Source organism: Ammodytes marinus (assembly GCF_949987685.1).
Source record: "Ammodytes marinus genome assembly, chromosome: 20".
In the NCBI taxonomy this organism is placed as follows: Eukaryota; Metazoa; Chordata; class Actinopteri; order Uranoscopiformes; family Ammodytidae; genus Ammodytes; species Ammodytes marinus.
This window is the reverse complement of record NC_137224.1, coordinates 17,946,312-17,969,649: the sequence shown is the minus strand read 5'-3', so window position 1 is coordinate 17,969,649 and position 23,338 is coordinate 17,946,312. Positions and strand designations below refer to the sequence as shown.

General features: G+C 41.1%; 1 protein-coding gene across 1 annotated transcript in view; it reads left to right on the top strand.

Annotated features, from left to right (window-relative positions):
* Nucleotides 1–23,338, top strand: part of rab26 (RAB26, member RAS oncogene family) — a gene marked incomplete at both ends in the record, with an annotated part of 75,982 nt that overhangs the window by 32,027 nt on the left and 20,617 nt on the right. The window contains 3 exons of the mRNA XM_080048790.1: nt 1,061–1,102; nt 3,504–3,570; nt 14,785–14,837. Of these exons, the coding sequence (XP_079904916.1) occupies nt 1,061–1,102; nt 3,504–3,570; nt 14,785–14,837 (162 nt within the window). The remainder of the gene's footprint in view (nt 1–1,060; nt 1,103–3,503; nt 3,571–14,784; nt 14,838–23,338) is intronic.

The following is a 23,338-nucleotide window of genomic DNA, read 5'->3' as shown; positions in this document are numbered from 1 at the left end:
AAAGACTGATTGTGCAGTATAGGAGACCACTCCGAGCTCCTTGTCTTTCATCCCATTGAGACTTCTAGGCATGTGACTGAATTGCCAATTCTGTGTCTAATCAACCAAAGAACATTTGAGTGTATTCACCCTTTGCATTTGTATGCAGATACTCGACTATCATATCTTGTTCTCCTCCTATACGAAAAGGCAGATATAATTCTAATGTCTGGATGCAGCAAACATATGAAGTGTCCATAGAGAACAGCTTCCAGAAAGCATCCTATAGATAGTGACGTGTGTTGAATTTCAAACATTTCACAATATAATAAAAATGCACTTTTGAAAATGCATTTGCACCAGTTGGATACCTGCTCCCTTGATGTGTGTTTTCCTGTGTATCTGAAGAAAAAAACACTAGACATGGGTTGCTGTTATTCCCGCTGGACCGTGGCCCATGGCCAAGGCTGTGCGCTCATCCGTCTTGTTTGGCAATTGTATCACATCCGCTGTAATGATAGATGGGAAAGTTAAATCTGCTCTCTATCTAAGAGAATAGTTGAAAATGATTCAGGGGGCCGCTGCCACTGGTCACCATTATGTTGGTGTCACTTTGAATTAGATCCCTACGACCAATAATTTAGCTCATGAAAAGACATTGCACAAGGTATTGCACATGTTTGTGTGCCCTGTGCTTTACTGCCTGGCAGCTAAGAGCTAGTGTGTGTGTGTGTGTGTGTACATACATATACACTCAGTCATATAGTAGATAGTACGGTGTGCCAACAACCTCGCAGTGATAAAAGAGCATCTCATATCAGAGGGCATGACCTTATTACACCAGTAATGCCAACCATGATACAGCTCTACACTTTTGGACCAATGTGAAAAAGTGTTCTTGTTCGGCAGACCTTGGAACCACAATTTATACTGGTTCCGGTGCCTCTGTAATGTGTTATATAGGTAGCTATTTTATTCACTTCAGTAATGTATCACTTTTTGAGTGTTTTACTTATGTCTGCTCGCTATGTCTGCAAATATTCGATCATGTTTAATTATTTTTTTGTCTTCTGTTTTTCAGAATAAAGTAATGAGCATTGATGCTGTAAAAGTCAAACTGCAGGTAAGAATACCAGTCCATCTTTATGACTCTTTCAGTCTGTATTGAAATGCTTACTGAGGATTTGGGTGTGTGTGTGTGTGTGTGTGTGTGTGTGTGTGTGTGTGTGTGCGTGTGCTTGTGTGTGTGTGTGTGTGTGCTCTTTTAAAAACAACAAATCATCTCCACCAACTGTTTCCCATGGCGTGAATACCTCCCATACATCTTCATTGCCTGCTGTGAGCGGGCGAGTGAGCCCCGAACGTTGACTTAATGAGGCCTTAGTTAATCTCTAGCAGTCAATTAGCCTTCCGCACATGCCTGCCCGGAGACACTAGAGGGAATAGCAGACTTTCCATCAGATTATCAGGCCTGGCAGTTATCAGCCAGAGACAGACAGAGATGCCCATGATTCCACGTCGTTCAAAAAACAGCATTAGATACCGTCTGATTGATTTTCCAACTCAATTTTACACAACACTCGCTCTCTCTCTCTCCCCCGACACCTTTCTCTTCTTTAATGGATCTGTGTTGGTTTGATGAAACATGCTGGTATATACAGTTTAGTACGCACTTTTTACTGATTAAAAAAACATCTACCGTATGGTTAAATTAGAACTATTCAGTGTGGGACATCATAATGTGTTTTAAATGATATCATTATCTCTTTTTAACTGTCCTTTAACTGACTTTCACACAAAAAAAAATAAAAACTAATAGTGCGAAGGCCGGATGCTGGTGTTACTAAAGGGTAATTACGTTACATCACACAACATTAAATGCTCGATGAGGTGGATTTCGACTAAAAGGGGGGAGTGGTGTTGCACTTTATGATTTAATTCTATCCATAAGATGATGCCCGAGTGCCTGAAAATCTACTTCTACATTTGGTGGGTACAAACTAAGTAAGCAAGGCATTGACAGTTTCTAACGTTTGTTTTTTGCCCGCTATTTTTTTCTGCCCACTCAATGTTGTTTTGTGCCGCCAACAGAACATTCAAGGCAGCGCTGCATGGAAGGCCCTAACCCTTACCCCAACGCTAACCCTAACCCTTACCCTTACCCCCACCCTAACCCTAACCCTAACCCTAACCCTTACCCCAACCCTAACCCTAACCCTAACCCTTACTGTTACTGTACTGCGGGGAGTGCCTTCCATGCAGCGCTGCCTTGAAGGCTCCGTTGGAGGCAACACACCATTGAGCTTTCTCGCCCTTGAATTTAAACTTGAATTCATTCATATTTTTGGCCACTTGGGGCAACGGAACAAGTTATGTGAACACAGACATATTATCACCTCATAAAGTAACTTTTTGGTACCGTAGAAGCACCTGTCGCACCTTTACACATCTAGCATACATGGAGCAACATAAGCAATTCATTCAAAGACTTGATTCTGACAACTTTACTTCTTTAAAGGCATACTATGCAGGTTATTCCTAAAAAAAACAATGTGTAAATTCACACAAACATGTCCCTGCAATCAGCTGAAATAAGCTAAAATCACCTGTAGAGTGTATGGGGGTCTGCAGAGTTGGTATTAATTCACTTTTAACTTACAACTAACACTGTCTGCTCTTAGAAATGTTGAAATCATTTAAGATTATGCGTTGGATTATGATGTAGGCTATACTAATATATTGAAGATGTACACCTCTACAGCTAGGAAATGTCCAAGACAAAGAGCCTGTGATAAAAGGGGAAAGGAGAGAGAATAAATTATACTAGAACAAGATACCGGTATAATAATGGGAGCAGGATCAAAGTGTGTAGCATATGGATGTGGAGTCAGATAACGATGTGAATGCCCTTTCATAACATCCAGAGTCATTATCTTTGTAATGACTGTACAGCTGCAGTATCACATACAACAAAGCATGTGTTGGTCACAGTGTGATAAGGACAACAACATTGAATAATCCCTTTGAGCCTTAGTTTACATACTCGTACTGTTAGATCCATTCCTGGCTGCGTTTTTTTCTCTGTCACATTTTGTCTTGAAAGGATCGCAATGGACAACGACCATCAAACTTAAAGGTCACTTATTATGCTCGATTTCAGGCTCGAAATAAGTAATTTCTAAACATGTTTCACAGTGTAGTGTCCAAAAAAACCTTTGTATTTCTTAAAGAGCCATTGCTAAATCTCCTTATTTCAGCCTCTGTCTGAAACACTCCGTTTTTACAGTAGAGCCTGTCTCATTAAGCCTAACAGGAGAGGGTTGTTTTTCGCTCATACATTGGGAGACTCTAAGCACACCAGGGAACCATACTAGGTGACCTTTACTGCTATTTTAACCAGCACGTCCCTTCAGCATAAGTAGAAATGAGCTGTGTGCAAATGTTCAGGGAGATCAAATACATGTTCAAAATTAGAGTAATTGATAGTGTTGTTAATGATAAAGGTGTCCTTCTTCCCTTTCTAGATTTGGGATACTGCTGGACAGGAGCGCTTCCGGAGCGTCACACACGCTTACTACCGCGATGCTAACGGTAGGATTCCTCTGTGTTCGTTAGTGTTTCTGTTTGAATGGTGTGTGTGTGTGTGTGTGTGTGTGTGTGTGTGTGTGTGTGTGTGTGTGTGTGTGTGTGTGTGTGTGTGTGTGTGTGTGTGTGTGTGTGTGTGTGTGTGTGTGTGTGTGTGTGTGTGTGTGTGTGTGTGTGTGTGTGTGTGTGTGTGTGTGTGTGTGTGTGTGTGTGTGTGTGTGTGTGTGTGTGTGTGTGTGTGTGTGTGTGTGTGTGTGTGTGTGTGTGTGATATTCGCCAGAGGCTCTGATGCACAGGTTCCCTTAAGGGAGAGGCCAACCACTGGGTGGGAAAATGAGTCTGCCTCTCACACCGTGGGGGGTGGGACAGCTATGAGCTGTTCCCATGTGTGTCCGTGGCCGTGTGTGACGTGTAGCGTTGATATCTCCAAACAACCCGACGGAGTACTGATAGCAGTGCCTCAGGCCAACCTGAATGAGCAGGTGTTATGGAACACAGAGCCACACAAAGAAACACACATACACACACACACACACACACACACACTCTCCCTCGCTCTCTCTCTCTCTTTCTCACTTTCTCTGCTGCAAAGGCTTCATCTCATCACTCTCTTAAGCAGCGTACAACATAGCATTGAAATGGTTGGTTGGGAATGGGTGTTACTATTGAATCTTTTATTTCATTATGAGTGTGAGTGTGTAAATGTATTTTTAATGGTGATGTGCGCGTTTAGCCTTGTGCGTATGTTCTCGTCATCTGTAACTGTATGTGGGTGTTTTCTTTTTATTTCTGAGTCACTGAAAAGTGTATACTGACAAACTGTGCGTGAGTGTGTGGCTGGCCGGTGTTACTGTGATCTGTCAATGCTACAGTTTACCCTCTCTGATCTTTAACAAGGGACCCGGGGAGCCTGATAAACTAGCTTCCTCCGAGGGTTGTCCGTCTGTTCCCCTGACCTTTTAAATAAAGTTTATTCAGTTTGACGCGCAGGACTGGGTGGGGGGGGGGGGGGGGGTGATGCAGTGTCAACCCAGCTGTCACCAAAGCTGTCAATTCCTGTGAACTAATTGACAGTTGTTTTTGTGTCCCGTGACTCTTAACTTTGAAAAGTAAAGATCTGAAAGTTGAAGGACATTCCTGAACAAAGGCAGGTAGAAGTGTGCCAGTCCAACGTCTAAAAAAGAAAAGGCTTAGATTTTAAGATGCCTTGACATGAAATCTATATTCCAAAGCATAGACACAGCCCAAAGTTCTTCTCTTGAAAAAAACTGACGGAGAATAAACTCTGTGGTAACTCGAAATACATTATTCATAAATCCATGGGTGTGTTTGGTCTCAGAGTCACTTTATATGTACGCTTTTCACCTTCACATGAAACATTAGCTAAGCACATACGCTTTGCCATACTGAAGTCTAAAGCCAGCATTTTCTCCCACCGAATAGCTCCTCCGCCATCTGCTATTAGCTACCAGAGGGATTTCAGCACATAAGGTGGTTGAAAAGTGTCCTCAAGTCTAGATGAAAAATGTCAAGGGAACGTCGGGCCAGTATTTTTCAGAGCATTCGGTACATCTCTAGACCACTGCTTATATCACTTCTCAGGCTAAATGATTATATATTGAATGGGTAAAAATTAGGGCTGTCAAACGATTACAATTTGTAATCAGATTAATGACAGGATTCTGTGGATTAATCACGATTTGTCTCCACAGTGCTTCCAGACTCACAAATGGCATTTATTGGTGTGAATGCTGAATGCTGAAAGCATTCACAGCTATGATATTCTGCGTATTTATTCCGTATTATTATTATTCCGCCACTTTAAAGAACTTAAAGAACTTCAACGTACTTCAACCTTCAAACTTCTTCCATATATCAACATGTTCAGCTCTTCAAGGGCTTCTTGGGACCATTTCAACATTTTCCAAAAAAAATACAATTTCATACTTCTTCAACGTTTTATGAAAAATATTCAAATCCCTGCTACTCATTCATACTTATTCCCACAAACTTCATATACCCTTCCAATTGTTCAGCTATTTCAGGACATTAATTTGTATGATTCAGAATTTTGCCACACTGAAGAATTTCAAAGATATTCAACTTTTATGAATTTTAATATTTCATGCAAAATTATGATAATTCCTACTCGTTCATACTTCATCGTAGAAACTCCATCCAACGTTTTTCCTGTTCGTCTTGTACAGGAGCACACTTTCATAATTCACAATTTTTTCATAAAATGTACAACTTCAGAGATTTTAAAGGTTTATTAAACAAAAAATCTCTCAATGTTAATTAATAGGGAAAGGGTCCAAACTGTAAGCGTTTGGACATGACGCCAAATGCTACTCCTCATTCATATTTCATCCGAGAAACTGAATTCAAACAGATAAATATTCAGCCGTCTTCCCTCTTTCATACTTGCTATTCAAAATTTTCAGCAAATGTTTAGTTTTCAAATGAATCAGCCTTGTTTGAAGCGATGCAAAATCAATATTATACAGTGAGTGGATGGAGCTACATTTCATGATCGGATGTCAAATGAACTCCATTTGCAACTTGCTGGCCAAACCAAATGTTTTACAATACAGACCCTAATTTCACACTGAATATTAATTGGATTCTTCTGGTTCTCACGATATGTTCATTTTATCTGTCAGACAAACGGTTTGTGAGATAGATGCAGCAGTTTGGGCTTATGCGTTCAGTTGAAATCGCCTGTGTGATCCTCTTTGGGAGAGAAGTGACTGTACAGCTGTTTACAATTGACACTGATTAGCTGTCAGTCACTATGGAGACCTCTGCACCTGTCTGTGACATCATAGGATAATGTAGGTCACAGAATGGGAGAAGAGTCCAATCTCTTATGATACATCCAGAATACAAGTGAAATTTTCCAAGTCGAGAGTTTGAGAATGCTTTTCCTCTAATAACTTTCAAAATGTTCAACTTTTTCAGGAGTTTGAAATTACCTCCCCTGGAATGTGCTCTAGGACCCCGAAAATATGTATATTTATTTGAAATTTTTTGGTCCAAAAATTACTCCACAGCCCCATTCAAAGCGGATGGGAAAAATTCAAAATGCGTTAACTCAGTCATTTTTCATCCGGTAAACTTCATTCCATATTCTACATGTTCAGCTCCTTCAAGACATTACATGGTAGTATCCTGATTGAGCTGAACACAGGGTCGGGGGTTCGAATCCCCGTTCCAACACAACATTTTAGACTTCACCGGATTTTCTTCGAAATTTGCACAGATGTTGATTATGACTCAGAGATGACATCACAATAGTTTAGAGGTCAAAGGTAAAATGTCAAGGTCACTGTGACGTTGCCTTTTGTGACTGCATTATCTCATGAACGCTTCCACGGTTTTTCTTAAAAATTTGCACAAATGTTGATTCTGACTCAAAGATGAACTGATTACATTTTGGAGGTCATACTTCAAGGTCATAATTCATTCCTAATTCCAGCTAGAAAGTCCATTCAAACTTCCAAATATTCCACATTTTTGAAACATTCTATTTTTCAACCTTTCTGTTCATTCAGATATATTCATCATTCGTTCTTCATCAACATTCAGCAGTGAAGCGTCAGCTGCTTCAGCATCAGCTTCAGCAGCGTCAGCATTCACACCGCAATTTCTTCAAGGAATTGCATTTCTAGTTTGTTTTGCATTCCTGAATACAACTTGATTGCAGTCTGCAGGGTGTGTGTGTGTGTGTGTGTGTGTGTGTGTGTGTGTGTGTTTTCAGATTTGCTGGCAATTTCACTCTAGACAAAAGTAGTGGACTGACAGACAGACAGACAGACAGACAGACAGACAGACAGACAGACATTGCTTTCCATCCTTAAAGCTATCGCTAGCTTGGCTGAAAACACTGCATCATTCAGTGTTGAAATGCATCAATGACCTTGCCCAACATCAGCTCAGTAGTGAGAGAGTAGTGCATGTCTTGAGATGGTACTTTGCCCATAAACAAACAGCTATTGATTTATTTGTTATATTTAGCTTCAGCCTCAATTTCTGCTTTCGTTAAGCCCTTAATGGTAGGGAAAGAAGATCCAGACAATCAGTGCAAACAAGATGGTGGTTTCAGCCAGGTGTAGTGCAAATCTGCGCGGCCCATCTGGTGTAGAGGGTATCTACGTAGGTCAGGCAGGAAGAAATTATTACGTCAAATAAGAAAGGGGACATTGAGCGGGATAGAAATTGTAATGCAAGCAGTGCGATAGGGTGTAATGTTGAGAAATATTCCTGATAATATATTAACACTTAGGTTGGCTGAGTCTGGATGCACTGTGGAGACAAAAGGCCAGAGGCATGAATCAGCTAACGTACAGAACGAGAACAAGGTGAATAAAAGGGGTTTGTGTGAAATCATTACAGAGCTTTCAATTGACTCTTACCCCGTAATTAAGTGGTATTAAGCCACAGCTTAAGGCAGCGCACAATAACGAGTACAGAGGACTTATCAAGGAATGTAGCTCAAGGTTGCAAAGAGTGCTCGGGTGATGGAAGACAGTGTGTGGTTTTGTTCAGGCCCCCTCATGTACTTATCCTTTATGACACATGATAGTGTAGGCAAGTCGTTGCTGAATGGAGTTGTAAAATGATTGTATTCCTAAAGGTATCACTATGCCTGTGAAAAAAAAAACACACCTTCACCACCATTTACTCAGTTCGATCGGTTGGTTTGTATCACATCATGTCACATTCGCAAATAATGGACTTTTCAGCTTGATATGAAATTCCCTTCAACGTCCCTTTTCCATTACCTTATCGCAGGGAAAAGAGCCGACGTAATGAATACAAAGACACAGCATAACCGAGTTAATGGATTTCATGGCCCAGGTAATGGCTGCATTACAGATGACTGCTCTGAATGGAATGGTTTATGACTATAAGGGTTGTTCGTGGCTGTATTGTTCAGAGTGAGGTGTTTTGGCTGCTTCATTCCTCTGTAATGGCCTTCACAGCCTTTACTCATGGGCTGGGGAAGCGGTGTTTATGGTTGTGAAGCCTCGTCTCAGTAGAACACACACCAGTTTAATACTTACGCTTTAGAGCTGTGGGTATTGAGTTATGTTGAATATTTGTGTTGTTTATCGCTGTACCCAAATTAGACAGTAACTTGTATTGAAGTTGAATTGTTTCTCAGAGTTAAGACTATTTATTGACTAAGACAAAGCCACATTCCGATTCACTACCCCAAGCACCTTGAAACAGAGTGTCAAGGGGTCGGGGATTTAAATCTACTCCTATGAAATTAAATGAGATGCCACTACAAGACTGCTACATCATCAGATAATATATGCCCCCTGTATGCCCATAGGTCAAGTGTGGAAGTTAACAGACGGGTTTAATATATTATTTCAATACATTATTTTTGAATAAAAGGGCATTAAGGCACTCGTTACAAAAAGGGCACCCTCCTGTGCACACCAATGCTCCATACAACTCCCAAACTTGCCTGAGAATCACCATACTTTGACCTCTTCTTTAGTATCAGAAACCCGGCAGTGATTGTTGTCCATATATCCATGGGTTCATTCAAACAGGAATTACTTATACTACATCCGGACCTACTTTTAATTGTACACATTTGTATAATGTCTTTGAAAACCCCTCGATTTCATCCATATTGCCAGAGACTTGTAACTATCCACGGTAGCCTATGCTGACTCTAGGTTTCTCAAGAACACCTAGTGACCAAATAATAAGGTTGAACAGTAACCTTCCATGGTGATGAATACGATCATTTATTGTAGTTTGTGGTTTAGTTCAGTCTGTTCTTTACTAAACACACAGGAACAGAAAAGTGACAGATGACAACTGTAGGACCCACACAGGCTACATCGACAGCATATTAAATCAGTGTCATTACATTATGTTACATTATGTAGCTGCTCTGCCCCGCCTCATCCCACACTGTCTTTATCATTCTTTATTCTCTCTCTTCTCCCTTCCTGGGTCACTACTTTCATCTCTAATGAGTGACTCTCCTTTAGACATCAATCACCAGCTGCTAAGGGCTTCGAAAAAAAATCGTCCCATCGTAAGTCGGTAGGAAGGGACAGAGCCAGAGACTATACGTTGATCAAGAGCTACGTGGAGAAAGAAAGAAAGAAAGAAAGAATATGTGAGGGAAGTGATTGAAATGAAAAGATGGAGAGAAAAAAGGAGGGAGGGGGGAAAGGAAAAGTGGAGAGAGAAGACGGGAACAGCGGTTGGAAACAAAACATTGAAGTTATTGCTTTGCTGTAGCGAGAGCCTTAAGCTGTGCGATCCATCATGTAACTCTCTCTCTCTCTTTTTCTAACTGGGACACACACACACACACACACGTGCACACACACCGTACTAGCTCTGTGCATACTAAAATGGATGGGCAAGGTCACAGTCAAAGGAATTGTTGAGGCCTTATCTTGGAAGTCTTTAGGAAGTGAGAGTTTGTGTGTATCTATCTGCCTACACCTTCCATTGGACATGATTGTCTTGAGTTTAATATCTTTGCTTCCTTTTATTATCCTTCAAATACTGATCCCGCTATCATATTTCACGTGCCTTCTCTGTCAGTATGCCTGGGGTATATTTAGTAATCGCTCGCCGTTGGGATTGATCCAACTCTTTCCAAAATGGAGGCCGCAGAGCCCCGTTGGCCATGCTTTAGCTAGGGGAAGAGGGAAAAAAAAAGACTTCTGATGCCGCAACTGTCACAGGAGTAATGAGGGTGATGGAAGGAGGGGCACTCTGGGAGCAATTTTTCACACTCACTCTCATTCTGCCATACAGTAACATCAGTGACTTGCTTGAAGGAATAAAGTGAAAGTCATCCATCAGATGTCACACAAACACACACACACGGACACATACACATAAACACACACACAGAGAAAGACACACACACACAAACACACACACATACCCACACACACACACACACACACACACACACACACACACACACACACACACACACACACACACACACACACACACACACACACACACACACACTATGGCTTTTCATTAGTATGTGTAGTCTGGCGTTATCATAACTGTGCTTTTAATTTTCCAAGGCTGTAATCTAGCGGAAGAGTGACTGTTGGTACTCAGCTGCCAAGTTTGAAGTTGATGGAAATATTCTGCCAGCATGTTTTAAAGTGTGCCTGTAAATCAGGCTGTAAAAGTAATCTCGGAAACACCAGCTTGGTTTTTGTCAGCAAAGGGAACTTCACATAACAAGTGGCTGAAGCAGCACTCAGATGGGCTGGCTAATATGCAGGTATACTATAAAACCCATCCATTTATGAAACGCTTGAATGGAGTTGCACTGTAGTGAGCACTATGCGTTAAAGTGCTAAACTGAGTTTATTATCTCCTGGTTTTAGCTTCATATTAAGTGTACAGACACAAAAGTTGCATCAATTCTGTCATCTAACTCATCATTGCAAACGAGCATACTTCATAAAACTGTGACAATTATTTTAGTGCCAATCTAATCATGAAAAATGGGTTCTGGGTGCAGATGCCATTTTGCAAAAAGTCAACAATTAAAAAATTTTAATAAATAAAGGATCCACAGTGAATTGCTGGCATGCATTTGTATGCATACATCACCTGTTTATGTGACATATATTCCAGGGAAGGAAAAGTGGCCAAGGTCAGCCAGTGATTATTGATGGAGATTACTATCTGGTAGATGATGGATGGCAGTGCTCTTTATGGATCACTTCACTTTTCTGCACACACTTTGATGGTCGCGGTTGTAGTGGCTCACAGTCATATAACTTATATTTTGTAAAATATTTGTGCCCTGGTATTGCATTAGGGTCATGCAGGGAGACAAAGGTTTCATTGTTGCATTTCATGGAACATGGAGTACAGAGTAATTGTGAATTTTATAATTAATTTACTTACTGTTTGTTTGCACTTAAAATGAGTTTTACATTTTCAGAAATCGGCCTCAACCCCGAAAGTGAACTGAACTGAATGACAAAATAGGCTTTATGTCTTGTCTGAAATAAAAGTTTCTATGTTGTAAAATGTTGTAAAAAAACAGATGTATGTGAATACAAGGACACAAAAAGCTGTCCGATCTCTTGTTTCAAATTCATCCTTTCAACTCAAACCCAATGTCTTGAGTGCAGAGAAGAAGAAAAACGATTTGACCTCGCACCTTGAATCTGCCTACGCACTGCAGTCTGTTGATTGGTGGCTCACAGAATAATAATTCCTGCCATGTGTAGTCACCCCTTCAGGAGTGAAGAGAGAGAAAAATGGCATTGTGCAGCTCTCAGTTTATTGTGAAGTGTTTTTCCTCTTCATTGAATTAATCAGTGGGCTACACTGTGTCCCTCTGCTACAATGTCACCATAGTTATGTAGCAGCTGCGGCCAGTGTTGTTCAACGGCGCTATTTCATAGACTGTATTCACTCTGACCGCGGCTATCACCGTCCGGCATAAACCAAGCAAGGCCTGCAGTGGAAACGCAAGCCAGTTCTATCTAACATGCCTTGCCGAACCGTGCCGTGCCAAACCGAACTGTGCTGCTCAGTGGAAACGAGGCAAAACTGCCTGAGATGACACACACTCTCCGCCTCTACTGCTGTGAGAAAAGTTCCCTAGCTTGGTCTGTCTTGTGCTCTTGGCGCGATGTAATTGGATTAGGGAAAGGGTGAAGGAAAGCTACTCCTTATTGCCTCTGGTCTTTTTGGTGGCTGATAAACAAGAGAGCCACTGGGGAGGAAATTAACTCTGTTGACTGTTAAAACCGAGGCAGGTCACATCTCTCTCCATTTGTCTTCTTTTATCTTTTCACACTCCTCTTTCCGTCCCCCCCCCTCCCTCTCTCTCTCTCTCTGAGTTCTCTCACTTTGACAGAGCCAGACCCACAATCACAGTGATTACAACTCATTAAACAGCCTTCACGGACCTAACCCACTGGAATAAACAAATAAAAGACTAACTCCAAAACAGATTGTTGAAAATGCAACCATGGCCGCAGCATAAAGGCTTCTGGAACTTAGAGACAAAAGTATAGGGCTTAGAAAGAGGGATGAGGATAGAATGAGATGAGTACTAGTGAGTAAGTAAAGGTGAAGATGCCTGTAGGGACTTCTAGGAGTAGGAGAGGTGCTGTGAAGGTGATAAGCTCAGGGTAATTCGTCCCAGTGCAGGTAGATGGAGGCTGCCTGGGAAAATGAGCTACACTTGCTTCCATGGGTGTATACTGGCTTTTTCTGTCCGACAGAGCTTTTATAGTGCACACCTTGGAGTTTGTGCTAAAAAATACCAATTTCGATACGACCCATGGTTCTGAGTCAGCATCAACATACACATAGTGATCATCGATGTATAGACACGCCATACTTGATTGTTTGCTGCCAACACAAAACCAATAGAAGACTAATGTACTATCATTGATTATTTGTTCTTGTCTCAAGGGACAACAAAGTTAAGACCGGAAGCAAAGTCACTTTCTTGTACTTAATTGTGGACAATGTAAGTGTAAAGTAAGGATATTTGACGTGACGTCGCGTTAGCCGTTAGCTTTCTTTGAATACTACTGTTGTGTCTTGGTTAAAATGAGGTGGTCTGGCCTCTTTTTCGCAAACATAACTGTAGCGTAGCACGTTTTTGTCAGGACCATTACAAACGACACACATGTCCTCATGTACTTTGCAAACGCGGCGTCAAATCAAACTTTGCAAAAAGTAGTCACGGTCACTGTGCAGTTAAAATTAAGGATGCAACTTTGCAGATGAACAGCTGACTGTTGAATCTTAATCAAATTGTGAGACCAGTAAAGATTCACACCTCTTATAGTGATCATAAACAATTATAGATCCAACTCAATTATACTTTATTGTCCCCTTAGGGAAACTAACGCGGACACCGGCACTGAATGGCTTAGCCGCACTGACAATAATGATCAATACATAAAAACGATAAGAAAGAAGTCAATGAAAAGAAGTGCATCTCATGAGAGCCACATACATAGAACACCTTGATGCTATTGCACAACCCCTACGGCCCTTAATTAGCATTATTTAAATATATGTGACCTACTGTGTTGAGAAATCTCTTCCAGGAAGTCTGCATTACATAAATGTTTTGTGTTCTGTATGTGTCAGGTTTATTTAGGTTAAAACAAAATGTTGTCAGCTGCAAAGTCTTACCACAAGGACTATTATATGCAAAAGTTGTTCTAATCAAATGATCTTCATCTCTGAGGTTGCTCAATTATCCATTACTCTCTGCACTTTAAGGACATTTCAGCCATGTTTGAATTCAACTGCCAGTTAGATACAGGAGTATCTAGGGGTGTGCTTATCACAGGTGGAGGTAATGCTAAGTTAGGTTGGTAATGAGGGGGTGGCATCTCCCCTTATGACGTCATAAGAAATCTAACCAAGGTTTTTGAACACAGGTTTTCAGAAAGTTTGAGCTGGAGGAAAATGGAGAAGGTATTTTTGTTCTCATACTTTGGGAGTCTCTAGTCACAATGGGGACAAATATTAATGTTGAAAAACTCTGGAAAAAATTGCATTCTGCATAATAGGTGACCTTTCAATTTTTCAATTTTTAAATGTCTTGTATTCCTGCCCGTGGAAACAGCAGCTGACAAAAAACTATTTTACCATTCTCCCACCGTTAATATTCAGGAAAAAAACACATCAAAGTCTTCTTTATAGGTCTTGGGTGATACAACTGCACACATACAGACAGATGCTCGACTTGCATTGATGGTAATGTGGGTGGCAGGTTTCCGAAAGGAAAAAGAATGGGTGGAATAAAATAAAGGCAGTATCTCTGGTTCTGCTGCATTGATTTTAATCATTTTTTTTAAACTGTCCATTGAGAGTCTTACAATGGTATAGGAACTGACTGCTAAATAATTTTTTGAACAAATGGGCAATTCCCTTTATTTTTCTGGTGAAGACAGTCGCCCCCTGGCCGAGCTTTGCCACAAATTTAATTAAAATCTTGTATGTAACTTTTCCAGCTAAAACACAATCGGGAGAAAAGACAGAACTTTTTTTAAGTCACCCATGGCACAATCCATGATGAACCAGTCCCAGTAACACACAATGTATTACATTTTAACCAACTTGACAGTATACTTCTAAGGAAAAAACGCATACAACTGATACATTGCTATGGAAAACTGAATGATAACATAATTTTCTCTTTTCTTCCCTCCTCAGCTCTCCTCCTTCTCTACGACGTCTCTAACAAAGCATCCTTTGACAACATCCGGGTAAGAACAACCACCCCTTGAACTTTCTCCCTATTTCAACATTTCTTAAAACTCACTGGTTGTTTTAGCCTTGTCTCAAATTCTAATAACTTGTTATTGAATGTTTATTCATTTAAAGGTGCACTGTGTAGTTTCAGAGGAGGGGGATTTGTTTACATTAGCAGAGTCTGCAGTTAGTGTACGGAGCACATTTACTCTACTGGTAATTCTGAGTAAAAGCTCCAAGTATGAATAATTACGTTTTCATGAATCAGTCACCTGGAACAAAATCTATTACTGAAATATGTTTGTTATAAAACTGTGTGTACCCTGCTGCTGTAAACTACAGCAGTGAAATATTAACTTTTCAGGTATAGGCTTTCTAACTTCAAACAGTGTTCCAGGGATCCAATTTTTACCTGTGGATGAATTCAGTTGTGAGAATATACCTTAGAAAATGTTCACTTATTTGACACACCAGAAGTGACACAGTGCACCTTTAAACAACACCTCTGGGATCCCCAAAGATGTGCTGGAAAATGACAAGAGGTGGAACTGATATATTAACAAGATTATGGAGTATTTCAATTACAAACCCTCAATTCGCTGTATGTACCAGCAACAAATTGGCTGGCTCTCTGAATGTAAGTGTAATGTAATGGCTCTTGGATCTTTCTGTACTCACTGTTGATCCATCTAAAGAAATACATTCAATGCAACTTGGTGCTACACGGTTTAATACAATACTCACTCGTTCACCTTTCATTGTTTAGATTAGCAAGTAAATAGTTCTGGCTGTTTGAAAAGTTCTGTAGATTCATTCGTAGTTATGGTAAACTCTGTGGAAAGCATAATTATTTCCACATTTATTAGTGGCTCACACGAGTGTAATGTATCACTGACTGCTAATAGTGTTGAATGCCTTCCCATCTATTAGAACAAAGCAGACATTTAATTTGGATTCCTTAAACTAGAACCATGCTCAGGGGAAGTCGTTTAATACACACACTCTCAGAGTAATCTCCAGAGGGGGGCTCCTATTGCACATACCCACAGCGGGGATCGGATGATGAATGATGGTGGACAGCGAGCGAGGCTAACCAGGAAAGGCTACTGATGAAGGTATAGGTGACAGAACTGAAACAGTTTGGGATTGCAGATTAGGGCCCATTTCTTTCCCTCCAAATGGACTGTGTCTCTTTGTAGTCGCAGCATTACTCTCCTCTGAAGTCAGACCACACTGTGATTTTACCAGACATCTCTTTCCCCCATTTATTACCACCCCCCCTCCCTCCCCGCTTGTAGGTGCATTACTTTTCTTTTGATTAAAGGGAAAGCAGAGTAAAGTGCAAAATATGGCCATTATACAAATGTGAGTCTCAAACATCAATGAGCAGTTTAAGGGCTCCATAGCCATCTGGCAGGCATGATGCATTTACATCTGGAGTGAGTGAGTGAGTGTGTGTGAGTGTGAGTGTGAGTGTGAGTGTGTGTGTGTGTGTGTGTGTGTGTGTGTGTGTGTGTGTGTGTGTGTGTGTGTGTGTGTGTGTGTGTGTGTGTGTGTGTGTGTGTGTGTGTGTGTGTGTGTGTGTGTGTGTGTGTGTGTGTGTGTGTGTGTGTGTGTGTGTGTGTGTGTGTGTGTGTGTGTGTGTGTGTGTGTGTGGCGCGCCTGGATGTCCTGAATGTGCTTCTGCTCTCAGGTGTGTGTGTGAGTGTGTTTGCACAAATGCCTTCATTAGCAGAAGAGGTGGAGAACATTCCCTAGAGTGAAACCGACACAGTGTAGCTATTCTCCAAACAGCTGGTTACCATCATTATTCTTTTAATAGTTTGCATCAAATCTACCTCTTATGAAGCCTTGCATATTCCCATTAGATATGGGGATGGAGTGCAGAGGACAGACAAAGGAGGAAAAAAAGATTATGTTAAGGGTTTATGTAAATCTCTTCATATGTATGGACAACCCCAACTAAAGTGTTTTAGCCTCCAACCCTAGAAACTAATAGAGTGGGTCATGCTAATGCTAATATATAAATAAATGAATAGTGTTGTAACAGGACAAGTATGTGCTATGCTTTACAACGACAGCTTAAACGCATGCTTTCTTTGTATAAATGTCTATTCTTCAAGCCAAGACAGCTATGTCGACATAATTGTTCCATTTTCTTGACTTGTCAAAGCTCATCTGGCCTCAGGAGACATTAACCACACTGTCGTCACAGTGATCAACACTATCTAGCTGATTGACTTTGACACTGAAAATCTTGGCTCTGCCTCTTTTTTAATCAGTGGAGTCACACACACCAGTAGAAATCTAAAATACCGGGAGAAACATGTTTGATTTTTAGCTGAGAAGTTTCTCTGAAAGCTGCATTTGTCAAGTGCTTGTGTGTCCTTATGCAATTCCAATAGAAGATGAAGCTTTTTCTTTTTTTAAATGTTCCACATGTGTTTGAATAAAATTGTATAGAACAGAAGGCTGTGCCCTCTTTTAAATATATACCCTTTTTCAAAATGTGTTCTTGGCCTGGTTGCACTGTGTAGTCCACCTTGCTATCCTGTGGAGATTGTCGCTTTGCTGTATGAAAAAGCTCCAAAAAGGATAAAATACTTCGACCCTGTGGGCAGCAGCCACAAATGGTGAAATAAGAAACGGTCATGGGTCTTTGCTTGCAAGTATTCATGAGGACCACAGGACTGCCAGGTGTTCTGGAGAAGCAATTTAAGAGCCAAGGGAGACAGGGAGAGTGCAGACGATTTGCATTAGTGAAAATGTACGGATGGAGCATGCGCCTGTAGCATTCATGTGAAAAAATAGTCTCAAAGAACTCTTATTTCGTCTATATTGCTTAACGTTTCTGTTTTCGGGGCGCGGTAGATAAATATTCATCACCGCGGCACGATTCTTCGGTTAATAATACAATTGTGCACATATCCGTCACTTCCCAATATCCCTTTGTTCTTTTATTCATTGATAAAGTCCTCTACACTTACACATGACACCACTTGTACTTAACCTTGTTAGGCTGTTAGCATTAGCATAATAAACTGCTTTACTGTAGCATAGCAGATGCGTACACAGTGGGAGGCTAGTGGACAGAGAGTGTGTACTGTATGTGTATGATGAATATACAGAATGGGCTATAATCCTTTGGGTGGGGTGATTAGGGGGGCACACCTGTGAGACTCGCATACAGTTTACTTTTAAAAGTTAACTGTACTTAGCTGCTATAACTTCTGATCTTCACTCTTAATTTAGCAACCATTTGGATCCAGTTAACCTGGGAGTATTTTTCTGCTGGCGCTACAAACACTTATTTTACTGCAGGTTGTGTGTCACTTGTGGATTCTTTAACTAGCCGAAACATCTGAATACAAATGTTCAAGCTGCTAAAGCCAAACAGACATGTTGCAGAGTAGTCACTTGAGCATTTAAGCCGGATAATATAACACACACACACACACACACACACACACACACACACACACACACACACACACACACACACACACACACACACACACACACACACACACACACACACAGTCTTTACAGTATATGCATTCGAGGCCACTGCAGTGCACTATATGAACACCCACTACTGTCTCCCAGAGTGCCGATCCATTAGCAGCAGAGCCCAAGGGTTGAAGGCTGCAGAGCATTTGGATGATAAAGAGATGGAGACACTTTGCCCCGTTGCTCTCCATCACTCAATCGCTCTTATTTTCAGTCTCTCCATTCCCTCTGTGTCCATGGCCACAGCCACCTCTTTCTATCGGCTCCTCTTCTCTGCCATTACCTTGGTTGTAGTGGTCCAGCTTTATTTCTCGCCTTCCATTCTATTTTGTGAGGCCAGTAAATCTGCAGTCGTTCTGACAAATGGGGGCAATATGCCCATAATAAGTAGGTCTTGTGTATTGCTAATCATTTCTAGTCATTTTACATAGAGACTAAAGATACTATAGACATATAGGTTAAATAAACACTATTTATAGAGAGAAAGATATGAAACGATGTTTTTTTCTGTTCTTTTCAAGAGCCCTTTTAAATGTCAGTATATGAATACTGTATTGGTCTGAATATTGGAAAAGCACTGATTATTAGATGACCCCCTGTATTAGACTCCTATTTTTGAAAAAATGATTTGCAAAGGGGAAGCAAAGGGCCGAACTTGTTCTGCAATGCCAGTCCATTATGCCGCTGTTGTTATTAAAATGATTAAGTTATTGTTAAGTGTCAACTCATTGTACATCAATGATATTCTCATCATACCACTGCTGCGTTTCCCACCCTTTGCTCCAATTCCATCCTGTGCAATTTGCAACATCGCCAAGATAAAAGCGAGTGAATCCTTGTGATGTTTAGTAATACGGCAGAAAGCAGTGATACATTTGGGTCTTAATGTGACAACGTCTATATTTATGTCCCCGTTTCATACGACAGTAATGTTGTGCTGTCATAACAAAGAAGAACAGAAGCCGCCGTGAATGAATGCTGTTTTTCGTAGAGCAGTACACACTGTGCACATGTCAGGGCAACAAAAACACTCACAAGGCTACATACACATACTCGCACACACACAACTCGTAAACCGTCATCTTTTCTGTCGAGATGCAAGTAGTAAAACATAATGCCCTTCATTATCATACGGTCTGTAATTTTATTAAGTTCCCAAATTAGGACAAGGACACCTCAATGGTAATTTTGTTCTTTACTGGTTGCCGTGCCAACGGGCATAATTTCATTACTGGACTTGTAATTTAATAAAAAAATATGTTTTGTTTGTTTCCATGTTTTTCCCATCAGCGCAGCAATTGTTTTTCAGCATCATCATCAAAAATGTAATTGTCTCTCAGTTGTCAAATTATTTTCCAAATAAAATTAGATTTGAAAAAGAAATCATGGGCACTAGAGACACACAAAGCCTGGTGTGCCCACTGTATGCGGATACTAATTATGCAGCTCATGTTGCAATTTGTGATTTTCAAACACGATGACTTGTTCATCCAACTTTATCTGGACAACCAGAAAAGAAAATAGAGCTTTGTCAGGCTATGTCCCAGGTCGTATTATTCATTCTGTATTAATTGCTGCATGTGTGTTAATTGGGATGGTAATGTTTCAGCAGCCTCATGCCTTTTAAAACTCATGAATCCCTCTACAATCCCCTATCAGGGCTTTACAGCTGCTACTGTCGCACAATTGTGTTGGCTAACGGCTCTGCTCAGTGGCAGATTTGCACTCACACGTATGCCAAACACACACATGACCATACAGACGAGCGCAGCGGTACGCACACACAGATTTTATTGGTATTGACCAGCTAGCTTGGCCACAGGGGCTCCAGGAGAAAGAAAAAAAACATTGAACCATTAAATCACTGAAAGCCCTCACACAGCAAGGAGGCTTTGTTGTTCAAAAGGTTCCAACAGCAGTAAAGTAAAAATCAATTTGAGGTGCACTGGCTGTCAGCCAGAGCACACGGCCAGCTATGCTTAGAGAATGGCAAAGAAAGGGAGCTGACTGTAGAGAGTGGAATGACATTGTGTCCGTGCAAATATGACAAATAGAGATTTTTCCTTTTTATGGAATATGGCACCTTAACCAAATGTATTTCTTACAATGTAAAGGGAGTACATTTCTGTTTAGTATAACAGTACAGTCTAATACAATTATCACATGTGGATATGTACAGTATGTTGAAATACAAACTGCCATTGACTGTATACAAGAAGTTAAAGATGTGGAAACACACCATTAGGTGCTTGCCACTATTATAACAGCACCGAAACTAACAAGCAATAAGCTTTATGAGCAGCAGTGAGTTTTTTGCAGACATTATTGCCCTGGGTTTTTCCCCCCAGGCTACAAACGGAGTACTGCCTTACCTTGTGAATTATCGATGTTGTACCTGCAGCCTAAAGGTTTGACTGTAGAAACGTCTCAAGTCTTGAATTATGTTGCGCAAACTCATCTGTATTTGTTTCGGGTGACAAAATATAAAGTATTCTTTTATTCACACTCCATTTTCTCCTAAAATATATTACCATCATTCAACAATAGGGTGGTAAAGAGTATGTATAAAACTGATATAGTATGAAATCCTTATTAATGTGATTTCAAGTAGAGCCAGTGAATAAATAACTCAACCATTTAGCCTGGAACATAGTTTTAGGTTCTGCAATCATTTACCAGCACGGCTTCTCCAAGACCAACATACAAGTTGATGGATGTCTGTGCCAGTTTGCCTAATTAAGCTGCAGGGACACCAAATGCTATTGGGTGAACAAACCCCCCCACTGTTGATTGGCAGTCGGGGGTGTGGATGCGTTGCTCTGTGAGGTCCTTTCCTTTGCCAAGCAACAAAAATAACGATGCAAAAAACAATCTGCGCCTGCTTATTGCACTGAATCGAATATGTGTCCTCTCTGATGTCTCTCTCTCTCTCTCTCTCTCTCACTCTCTTTACTACTCTTTCTCCATCTCGACCCTGACAGTCTTTACCCTCTTACTGTCTGCCTCTTCCTTCCTGTGTTTATTTGTCATGTGTTCTCTTAAGCAAAGATAACTGTGTTCACCCTATTTTCCAGTGCTAGCAGTGGTCTTTTCCTTTTTTACATTTTCTGGCAAAATAACTGGAAAACATTCTCAGTGTCTTCACAGCCCCTCAGACAGCCAATTTAGAAAAAATAGCTTGAGAAGTTTGTATGTCTCATGCATACTGTATGTGACGAGAAAAGTCAAGGAGCAGGAGATAAAGTTGTGAAAAAGTTTTGGTAGTTGGATGGTAAACTTTTATTTAGCCTTTCAGAATATTTGATAGAGACTTGTGAAGCTCCATCTGTGGATGGCTTATTGCAGTATTTTAAGGACCTAGATCACACACATTCACACTGATGCTCTTGCGTGTGCTGTTACAAGAACAAGAAAAACTGTGATATTCATACAGACCCATGCCAATGCACGCAAAGCATCAGATGTAGTTTGGGAAGTAGGGGAAGCCTGAAGGGAGTTGGAACTTCTGGATACAGGAGTAGGGCCAGTCAATGAATGCTCTGGTCTTGTCAAGATCCATCTGAATGTTACCTGCCTTGATGGGAAAAACCCCTAGAAAGGACACCTCTGAGGCATCAAACTCACATTTCACAGCCTTGGCAATGAGTTGGCACAGGTAGACTAGGAGCAGATGACAGGACAAGGCCTTAATGCGATTGGAAAGTCCATTGTTGGATCCATCAAAAGGAGGGAAGGCATTCCAATTACTTTCTACCGACATGGTGTGAAACTCAATGGATCAGTGGGCCGTGGTCCTCACTCCCTGTGTGAAAATAACTTTATACTGTTCCCCAACGTTATACTGTCCAAAAACGGACCCTGTGGAAACGGAGAAATCACAGCTCAATTTCCCACATGCACATAACATCTATCTACGGGTTATCTAAGACTAAGTAGCACCGCTAACTACTGGCCTGGCCTGCAGACTAAAGCAGTTAAGGTCACATATTATGCTAAATGCACTTTTTAAATGTGTTTTAACTAGGGCTGTCAAGCGATTAAAAAATTTTATCTAATTAATTACAGGCTCTGTGATTAATTAATCTAAATTAATCGCATACTTTTATGACACTTTTATACCTGTTTATAAACAGCTGTATAGCCTGCTAGTCTCTCTCTCTCTCTATCTCTCTCTCTCTCGCTCTCTCTCTCGCTCTCTCTCTCTCTCACTCTCTCTCTCTCCGTCTCTCGTAACTTCTGTCTCCACAACAGACAGCGCTGCACTGCCACAGATGCTTATGCCGATTCATTCACCATCGTCGTACTCATAGGTAAAAATATTCAGAGACAAACACACGCACACACAGACACACACACACACACACACACACACACACACACACACACACACACACACACACACACACACACACACACACACACACACACACGTTTACGCGGACGACGAGACAGCTAGCAAACAAAATTGAGACACGGGGAGAAAGATTGAGAGATACTGTTTTGAACCTACATTGTTGCACCCACTAAATCAATAATGCACAGACACTGGCTGCGGAGAATAAAGTAAGATGTCTTCCTACCTTCATGCTTATTAAACCGTCTATAGAGCCCTCGGCCCCCTGCTTCTCTCTTTACTTTTCTCCCTTTCACCCGCGCGGGCTGTGTCTGCTTCAGGTGCAGCTCGGTGCAGCTACGCACCACTTTTGCACCGGTGTAGGTACCAGATCGACTCGGGCTGCAAGATTGACTCGGGGTCCTGCGCCTACTGATGACGTATCAACACTTGACGTTGTCACCATAGATACTGCTACGCAACGGCAAGACGTATCGACACTTGACGTTGTCACCATAGATACTGCTACGCTACTGCTACGCTACTGCAAAGCATTGTGGACATACACAACATTTGAAAAGATCGCGATAGCTGATGGTGCGAAACTCAAACAACATGTAAAAGATCGCGCTAGCTGATAGCTTAGCCAGTAGGCTCCATAGATAGATCGAT